The 9852-nt window shown below is 35.6% G+C and overlaps 1 protein-coding gene across 1 annotated transcript; it reads right to left on the bottom strand.

The window, feature by feature from the left end:
- Window positions 1-596: 596 nt before the first annotated feature.
- Window positions 597-4003, bottom strand: LOC145160257 (uncharacterized). Its single transcript, XM_079079378.1, has 2 exons — window positions 1321-4003; window positions 597-1213 (listed from the first exon to the last, which is right to left on the bottom strand). The coding sequence occupies exons 1-2, from the start codon at window positions 3938-3940 to the stop codon at window positions 756-758; spliced, it is 3078 nt and encodes a 1025-aa protein (XP_078935504.1). The 5' UTR covers window positions 3941-4003; the 3' UTR covers window positions 597-755.
- Window positions 4004-9852: the final 5849 nt, after the last annotated feature.

Raw genomic sequence — 9852 nt, 5'->3', positions numbered from 1 at the left:
ATAAATTGCGCTTATATATGTAATAAGAAAATATCTTAATACTAATTCCTTAAATAAGCCAATAAATAAGAAAGAAATAACTTATATGTGTAATAACAAAATAAAATATATGTATAATAACGAAATAACTTATGAAAAACAGTAGAGTCAAATACAACAAAACATTCCAGAGATAATATCGAATAACAACCTACAAAGAATCTGATTACTTATGCACAACCATGACACAGGGAGCTCAATCGGACAAAAAAGGGAAAAATATTTTGTCTCCAATAACACCTAATGAAACATGCATTATGGGATAAAAAGAAGCTTGGATCATTGCTCTTCAACACCATACAACTCAGTCATCATGTCATCTGATGTCCAAAAGCTTAGTCACAACTCCAAAACATGAAATATAATAAATCAAAATGAATCATATCACTATCCAAACAATGAAATCGATGTTAAAACGAAATCACATCAGCTCCAAAACATTGGTTTTTAGGTGAACAGTAAAAGATGCAACAAAATACTTTCAGACTTGAACAAAATATCGTATTTACATTAAACCCATCTATGATTAATCAATTTTGTTGCCTGAATCTTGAATTTAAATAACGTTTTCGCCTGAATCTTATATTCCATTTCCTTTAAACACATCAAACCATATGAAATCACTACTTAATTACCATAAACTCAATCCTACCATATACAAATCACATTCAAAAACTAAACAAATAACACGTAAACCCCAACCCAACATTCTTATTTCATATGCTTAAAAGATCACGAAGCTGGTTTTTTTCCCTGTTGTCAACACCACTCCCCGGTGATTCCACTGTAACCGCCGCCAAAATAGGTGAATCCATGGAGTCGCCACCACCACCACCGGTGGTGGCTGCCACCGCATCTCCTCCCTTTGGAAGCTCCGTCAAGATCTGAACAACTTCTCTCATGGTAGGCCTTTCCACCGCTTGTTCTTCAACACAAAGCAACGCCACATAAAACACATGCATCACTTCATGGGTCGGGGCATTGGGTAGTCTCGGATCCACAATCTTTGAAACCCGTTCTTTGTTACCTCCGGTCATCTTTCTCACCCACTGCACAATGTCAACGCCGTCTCCAAATTCCCCAACCGGTTTTCTCCCGGTGACCAGTTCCAATAGGACTACACCATAGCTATATACATCGCTCTTCTCATCAACCTTTAATGTGTATGCATATTCTGCAACAAAAAAATAGACACGTGTCAATATTCTAATCCAAAACAGACACATGTCACAATTCTAATCCAAAACTGACACGTGTTAAGAATTAGGTATCTCTCTGTACCTGGTGCAATATACCCATAAGAACCGGCAATGGCGGACATGCATTCAGATGTGCCGGAATCTTGTAAGAATTTAGCAAGACCAAAATCGGCAACATGGGCTTCGAGATTGGAATCTAGAAGGATGTTGTTGGATTTAACATCACGATGGAGGATCAATGGTGAACAATCATGATGGAGATAACAGAGTCCTTTTGCAGATTCGATGGCGATTTTATATCTTGTATCCCAATACAAATGACCTCCTCTTTTTCCGTGAAGCATTTCTCCTAAGCTTCCGTTTGGCATATACTCGTAAACCAGGAGATTCGTTTCGTGATTTGAACAGAATCCAAGTAATCTTACGATGTATCGGTGTCTAATCCTCCCTAGGGTTTGAATCTCGGCGTTGAAACCATGATCATGGGCTGAACCACGGCTCATGACTGGTAATCGTTTCACAGCGACAAGCTCGTTGTTTGGCATCACTCCTTTGTAAACGATTCCGGCTCCTCCTTTTCCGATGATGTTGTCTTCCTTTAAACTATCGAGAACATCATCGCAGTTGAAGTCTAGTCGCTGGAAAGCTGTGAGCTTCCATGATCGTGCGTCACTGGCTCGCTTTAGAGATCGAGCTTTAATGATTGCTGCAACTGCAAATGCTATTGAACAGAGAAGCAGGCCGATAACGAGAAAAAGCTTGGTTGAAGGTGAAAGTGTTCCTTTTGAATGTGGTTGATGGGTCCCATTGGCGACCCCATCTTTACAAGGTCCTAAAAATGGTCCACAGAGATCTGGGTTTCCTAAAAATGAAGTGTAGTTGAAGTAGCTGAACTGGCCGGTGCCTGGAACCATGCCGGAAAGACCGTTATAGGAGAAATCAACAGATGTTAGACTCTGCATTGATGCTATTGAGGTCGGAATGTTGCCTACCAAATGATTTCGTGATACATTCAAGTAATTGAGAATGTGCATTCCTGTGAGTTCAGTAGGAATCTCACCGGAAAGCTGGTTCCGGCTAAGATCCACGTATGTTAACAGCTTACACTGGCTGATCTCCGGTGCAATTTCGCCGGAGAAGCTGTTGCCACTGAAATCAATCTTTGATAGTTGTTGTAGCTTCCCTATTTCAGACGGAATAGGACCTGTAAATTGGTTACCATCGAGCAAAAGTTTCTGAACGCCGGAAAAGTTACTAATGGTAGGAGGTAACGGACCGGAGAGATGGTTATTGGATAAACTCACCTGACCGAGGTTGATTGAAACAGAATTGGTCGCCGGGAATTCACCGGTGAGGAGGTTATTTTGAAGCTCAACCTGCGAGAGTTCAGGCAAACTGAGCATCCCTTTCGGAATCGAACCGTTGAGAAAATTATCCCCCATTCTGATTCGATTTAACGATTGGCATTCACCAAGGGACGCTGGTATCGGCCCAAACAAGAAGTTTCCCAATGTGATTAGGGTTTGAAGCTTGTTTCCGGTGCACAGATTAGGCGGAAGTTCGCCGGTTAATTTATTTGAAGACAGATCAAGGATTTGCAGCTTCCCGTTCTTTCCAAGACCTTGCGGAATGTTTCCGGTGAAGTTGTTTTCCCACAGCTGCAAGACTTCTAGTTCCGGCAACTCACCGATGAAGTCTGGTATTGAGCCGTGGAGTTTGTTACGAAACAGGTTTAGTAAGGTGAGGTTGAGGAGGTTGAGGAAGGAATCGGGTATTTCTCCGGTGAAGATATTATTTGAAAGATCCATTGATTTCAAGCTTTTTAAAGTTCCGAGCTCTTTCGGTAGAGATCCAGAGAGTCCATTTACTTGTAAAAAGAGTGTATCTAGGTTTTGAAGTTTACCGAGTTCAGATGGAACTTCTCCGGTGAGGCCACAGTTGGCGGCGTCGAAGCGAATGAGGTTTGATAAGTTACCAAGTTCCGGAGGAATACCGCCGGTGTAATTATTGAAGTAACCGATGTAGAGATGTTTGAGGTTTGTTAGGTTTCCGATTTCCGGCGGGATAGCTCCAGTGAGTTCATTTCCGGAAACCGCTAGGTATTCGAGCGTAGGAAATTGGCCGTATTCCACCGGAATAATCCCAGAAAAATAGTTTCCGCCAAGGTGGAGATGACGAAGGTTTGCCATTTCCGACACAACAACAGGAAGATCTCCGGTCAAGTTGTTGTTGTAAAGGTCAAGCACTTGGAGAAACTTGAGGCTAGCAAGTTCTCGGGCAAAGGTTTCATTGAAGATGTTGTTAGACAGGTTTAGAAGACGAAGCCCAGAAATCAAAGAAAGCTCCGGAGGGATAGGCCCAACAATGTTGTTGGAAGCGACGGTGAAGTTAACGAGATTGCGAAGGTTTCCGATGTCGGAAGAAAGAGTTCCGGTGAGGTTAAGTCCAGAAACGTTTAAGGCGATGACATGACGATTGGAGTCGCAAGTAACACCGAACCAAGTGCAGTGACTAGTAGAGATCTTCCATGAAGAGAGAGTGGATTGTGGGTCGTCGGTGATGGCAGTTTTCAAGGAGAGGAGGGCTCGATATTCCGGCAACGGAGCCGATCCGACGGCGGAGGAATCGGGGACAAGTTGTAAGTGGAGTAAAAGCAGGAAGAGAAGACAAAAACCCATCTTGGGCTCTCTGCAACTCTCCATTTCTCGCAAGCTTATTTCTAGAAGAAAGAAATGGGGAAGAAGAAAGATGATGGTGGGTAAAAGCAACTTAGGAGAGTATTCTCAGCACAAGCAATGTACAAGTATCGATGAACAATGTGCATATTATTAAAGCAAATTCGCTATGTACTCGTCGTTTTTTACTCTAAACAAGGTTTTCCTTTTTTAACGTGTACTCATCGTGGCTTAAAATTTGTTATTTTTCAAAATTTACTGTATTTATTACGTTTTATAAATTCTAGTAATTTTTTATGTTAAAAAATAGTCAAAATTTTGGTTTTCTAAACAAGGTTTTCCTTTTTTTTTTTGTGTTAAAAAATAGACAAATTTTCGAGTTTTTTTTTATTTTTTTTTAGTCTAAACAAGATCATTTTTTTTTGTATTTTTAAATTTTTTTATATTATTTTTAATAATTTTTGTTTTTCTTTTTATTTTTCATCAATTGGATTAAAAAAATTTGACGTTTTTCAAAAAGTGTAAAACTTATGAATATGTTAAGAGTAAATTATATTTTTGTTGTTTTGAGTTTTTTTGATTTTCAAATTGAAAAAAAAAATTATCTTGAATTTAAACTATTTGCATCTTATATTGAAATAGGAATTGCAAGTTACATTTTAAAATTTTAACTAGTTTTTTTTTAATAATTTTAAATCGCAAATACCACACATCGAAACATTAATTATAATATACTTTAATATTTTCTTACATTTTACACTTTTTGAAAAATATCAAAAGAAGTTATCAAATTGATGAAAAATAAAACGAAAAAATTAAAAAGATAAAAATTAAAAAGATTACAAAAAAGTTTAAAAAAAATACAAAAAAAAAAATTTGTAAACGTATGAATATATTAGAGTATATTACAATTTTGGTGTTTGAGTTTTGTTTTTTTGGTTTTCTATTTTTCATTACTTCAAAATAAATAAAAACAACAAATTACTAAAATTATAAAAAAAAAATTAGAAAACAAAGAGTGAAATAATGATAATGATCAATGCAAACTTGAAATTGTAAACAATAATTAGTATGGATTATCTAATTAAAAAAACATGAACCGTAAAGGTATAAACTATATATATATATATATATATATATATATATATATATATATATATATATATATATAGGAGTAGGATCAAATGAGAACACCAAAAAGGTTGAGAACGCGAGAACAGATCTGAGCTCTTCAAATATTACGATCTAAGGCTAAAATAATTTATAAAAGTCATGAGATGAAATTGTAAATTTCTAAAAGTCATGGTATGAGATTGTAAATTTTTAATAGTCTAAAGGGTAATATGGTCATTACATGTTAACCTATATGTTAACCTATTTTTGTAAGTTGCTGGAATATCTCTCTATCCCCCCCCCTCTCTCTCTCTCACTCACGTATCCTTCTTCCTCTCTCTATCTAAATACAAATTTCAAATCTTTAAACCCTAATTGAGCCGTCACCACCATACACCATATCGGAACTGAAAAAGTTAGGTCCGGAGGAGATCTAGGGGTACGATGGGCTGTGCACAGAAGGTGTCCAATAACATACTTAAAAAACATGTAATTTCAATTTCGACTTTGTTTCTTTAATTCCATTTCTCCGTCTCAAAATGTTTCTTCTCTATTCACTATTCACTGAATTGGATGATTGAGCGCAGGAGAGATGGATCTAACATATGTGTTTTTTTTAAAAAAAAAAGGCGATGAACTGTGCACATAAGGTGCTCGATAAAATGTCTGTGAAAAGAGCATTTTCGACTGGAATGATGGAAGGGGTCTCGATGGGGCAGTTGCTTCGATCGGTAATGATTCTCTTCTCTTTTCTTTTTATTTTGACTGTAAATCAATGAAGTTTAATCAACTACATTTCTTTACTCGTCTTTCTTTCTATTCATACGTGAATCTAGCTATGGAATTAAGTTTTATGAACCACAAGATCTTATCGTGAAAACGTCTACTCAAAACCACAAGGTTTCTGCTATTTTGGTGTTCGGAGACTCCACTTCTGATCCTGGAAACAACAACTACATTCTGACCCCTTTCAAGGGCAATTTCCCACCTTATGGGAGAGATTTTGCAAACCAAAAAGCGACAGGGAGGTGTACCAATGGATTGCTAACCAGTGACCTTATTGGTAATTTCCATTTCTTTACTCGTCTTTCTTTCTATTCATACGTGAATCTACTCTCCTTGAATCCCTCTCCAAAAAAATGACAGTTTCTCCGGCCTTAACTTTTTATTTAAAGATTACACTAGTTTTCTTAGTCCAAATTCTTTTGATCTTTGTATCCAATGCTAAACCACAAGATCTTATCGTGAAAACGTCTACTCAAAACCACAAGGTTTCTGCTATTTTGTCTTTCTTTCTTTTTATTTTGACTGTAAATCAATGAAGTTTAATCAATAGGTTTAGATGGGTGTTTGGGTTTGGTTGTTTGACAGAAATTGATAGAGATGAAAAGAAGAATAACGAAAATTCCTTTTTCGTTGTTTGTTTTGATAGAAACTGATGAAGGTATGGATATTTGGGTGTTGATATTTTACAGTGAATCGGTGGGTTTTTGTTTCTTGATCATCCATATCTCACAAAAAGATTTTATAATTATACATATTGGTTTTACCGTGGAGTGTTGATTATGTTTGAGTGTTAATCTTTGCTTGAGTGTTCAGGAGGTAGAATGGTTGCAATGGAAGGACCAACTGGAAAAATTTCTGAAGAACAGAGGCAAAGAAAGAAACACAATCCTAATTTTCGAATTTTTTGGTAATAATTTCTTGAAGGGGGTGCGTGAATGGTTGTATTTATTTATGAATAACACGTGTATTCATTTATGAATAACATTGTAGTTATGTGTGAATAGTTGTATTCATTTATGAATAGCACGTGTATTCATTTATGATAGAATGTGTATTAATTTATAAATAACAGTGTATTTATTTGTGAATTGCAATGTATTCATGTGTGAATGATTGTATTTATTTATGAATATTAGTGTATTCATGTGAATGAGTGTATTTATTTATGATTAGAGTTATTCATTTTATGAAAAAATGATAATTTTTACACTTTTTTTATTTTCAATTTATGAAAAATGCATTGAATTATTTGTAATTTGATGTGTTTTCATTTATGATTGGAAGTGTATTGATTTGGGATTGAATTTCTATTCATTTTTTTTTTTTTGAAAAACAAAAACGTGAAATAGTAGAAATAATATATTCTTTTAAGATTTTCTTTTCAGATTTAAAATAAAAGGAAATATTAATTTTTTTAGGTGATTTTTTTGAAACGGTCATAAATAATTTTTGGGAAAAATCATAAAAAAAATATTTATATATTTTTCATTAACTAAAAGGAAATATTAATTTTGTTAGGTAATTAAAATCATTATCCCTAGATTTTAGGAAATCATTAATTAATATTTATATAAAGTTACTAATATACCCTTATAAAATGATTGGTCCAGAACTGTTCTCGCGTTCTCAACATTTTAGGTGTTCTCATTTGATCATCTCCCTATATATATATATATATATATATATATATATATATATATATATATATATATATATATATATATATATATATATATAAAGTAACGGTTCAATTCAGAAATAAGAAAAATAAAAGAAAAAGCGGTTTCGACACTGTTTAACGAATTTAAGTTTATTTACTTGAATCAAAATAAATAAAACATTAGAAAAATCATAAATAACTAAAATTATGAAATAAAAATAGAAAATAAAAGGTTGAAAAGGTAAAAAAAAAGTTATGAAATTGTTGAAATTATATATATATATATATATATATATATATATATATATATATATATATATATATATATCAAACTTATATTTATAATGTATATATAAAAATTTCAAGTTTCCAAAATTACACAAATGTTCATGGAGGTTTGTGGTTTATTAGATTTGGTACAATGGTAAAATGGTCATTTCACATAAATCTAGCAGCTGAAAAGTTAGTTTTAACGTCAAAAGGACCATTCATAAAATTTTGAAAATCACAAGGGACGACTAGCGTTACGTTTTCCATAGAAGTCATCAAAGTGTGATATTTTGCAAACCACAGTTATGAAATTTTGTCAAAAAAAATATTTTAAAATAAACTCCAAAAATGGTACGGTTGTAAGTTGTAGTAGGTTTATAAAGGGATAATGACTTAAAAATATAATATATTTTCTAATTTACACATTTGGTCATTGAGCTTTTTTTTCGTCCACATTTACCTCTTCAACTTGTTTAATTGTACACATTCAGTTTGTAACATCCCAAAATTCAAGACCAAAAATTTCATTTTTAATATAAGAAAACACTTAATAACTTTGTCCCAAACAGTGAAAACATTCCATTTAAACAAATATCAGAGTCTAATCCCAAAGATCACACAATGCGGAATAATATGGGTGAATGCGATGCAATCGTCCCGAGCTCATCTTCTGAAAAATGAGGGTACCTGAAACCAAAACTGTAAACCGTAAACACGAAGCTTAGTGAGTTTCCCAAATACCACATACCATACATATCAACTGGGCCATACATGCCATACATACTGTGAGCCATACATATCAATCATATATCAAATAAGGTGCTATGTGCCACACATAGTCTTGCTGTTATGCCACGGGCCGCCACATGGTCTTTCTTGCCAAGCCGGGGGCCACCCCCTAGGTCTTACAGACAAGTGCCAAGAGTCGCCTCCTGGTCTTCCATGCAAGCATCACAAAGACAACTAGCATACATATTACTCTAATTAGCTAATAGCATATAGTGTGCAAGGAGCCACCTCCTGGTCTTTCATGCATATTGCCTAGGGCTAACCCTCGGGTCTTCCTATCATACATAATAGCATACTGTGTGCCAGGAGCCACCCCCTGGTCTTTCATACATAGTGCATAGGGCTAACCCCCGTGTCTTCCTACCATACATAAACTAAATGGGCCGACATTGTGGCCGTAGACCCATACAAACAGTGAGGAGACTCACCTCGCACTGCTGAAGACTTGCAGATAATCCTCTGGCTACTAACTGGCAATTCCCGAACTGCTAATTCTTCGGCTCCCCGAGCTATCAATACCAAATAACACTTAGTCCAAAACCAATAATCCTTCTTAGGGTAAAATGACCATTTTACCCCTGCTCTAATCTGGACCATATCCAAGGCCCAATTCCATCTAATCTTTCTAAGTCCACTAATGACCCACTAAAGGCCTACTAATGGCCCAATTTGCCAAATTGGCCCAATCCCTCTAATGGGCCTTACCCTAAGCCCAAACATATTTTTGGCCCAAGTTACCTGACTTCTGATGGCCCACTAAGGCCCAAAGAACTAAAATCCAATGCATGGCCCAATCTGAGGCCCAATAACACAAAACCCACTCTGACTGAGTATGCGGGGCGTACTCAGCTGTACGCAGGGCGTACTGGGCTTGTGACCTGTACGCTGCGCGTACCAGCTTGTACGCCCAACGTACTCCCCTGTTAAGCCATTTCTTCTATTAAACACTTAATGCTTATATCCAATGGTCCAAATCATAGATCTAAGTTCCTCTTAACGTCTGAATCCATAAAGTCACTGACTTGGTGACTTTGCATGTCCCAAACAAGCCCAAACTTCAAAAATGGTATTCTACTTCCATGAAAATGGTCTTAACTCATGCATGAGCCCATTAAGACCACCAAGATGACAACTTTCTGTCTTAGGGACTCATTTAGAACTGAGAGTGGCAACTCTAAGTCCTAGAAATAGGATTGAACCACAAAGCTTCAACCTTATGGACCAAAATGGTCCAAAACTCAACCTAAGAGATCTAAGGAAGTAATCACCAAGTTCAGATCTTTATACCTTGAAATGGTCAGAAATGAAGCAACAATCCCAG

This window comes from Lactuca virosa, chromosome 2, assembly GCF_052849685.1.
Source record: "Lactuca virosa cultivar CGN04683 chromosome 2, Lactuca_virosa_CGN04683_v6, whole genome shotgun sequence".
In the NCBI taxonomy this organism is placed as follows: Eukaryota; Viridiplantae; Streptophyta; class Magnoliopsida; order Asterales; family Asteraceae; genus Lactuca; species Lactuca virosa.
The sequence above is the reverse complement of the archived record's forward strand: the minus strand, read 5'-3'. Positions and strand labels throughout refer to the sequence as shown.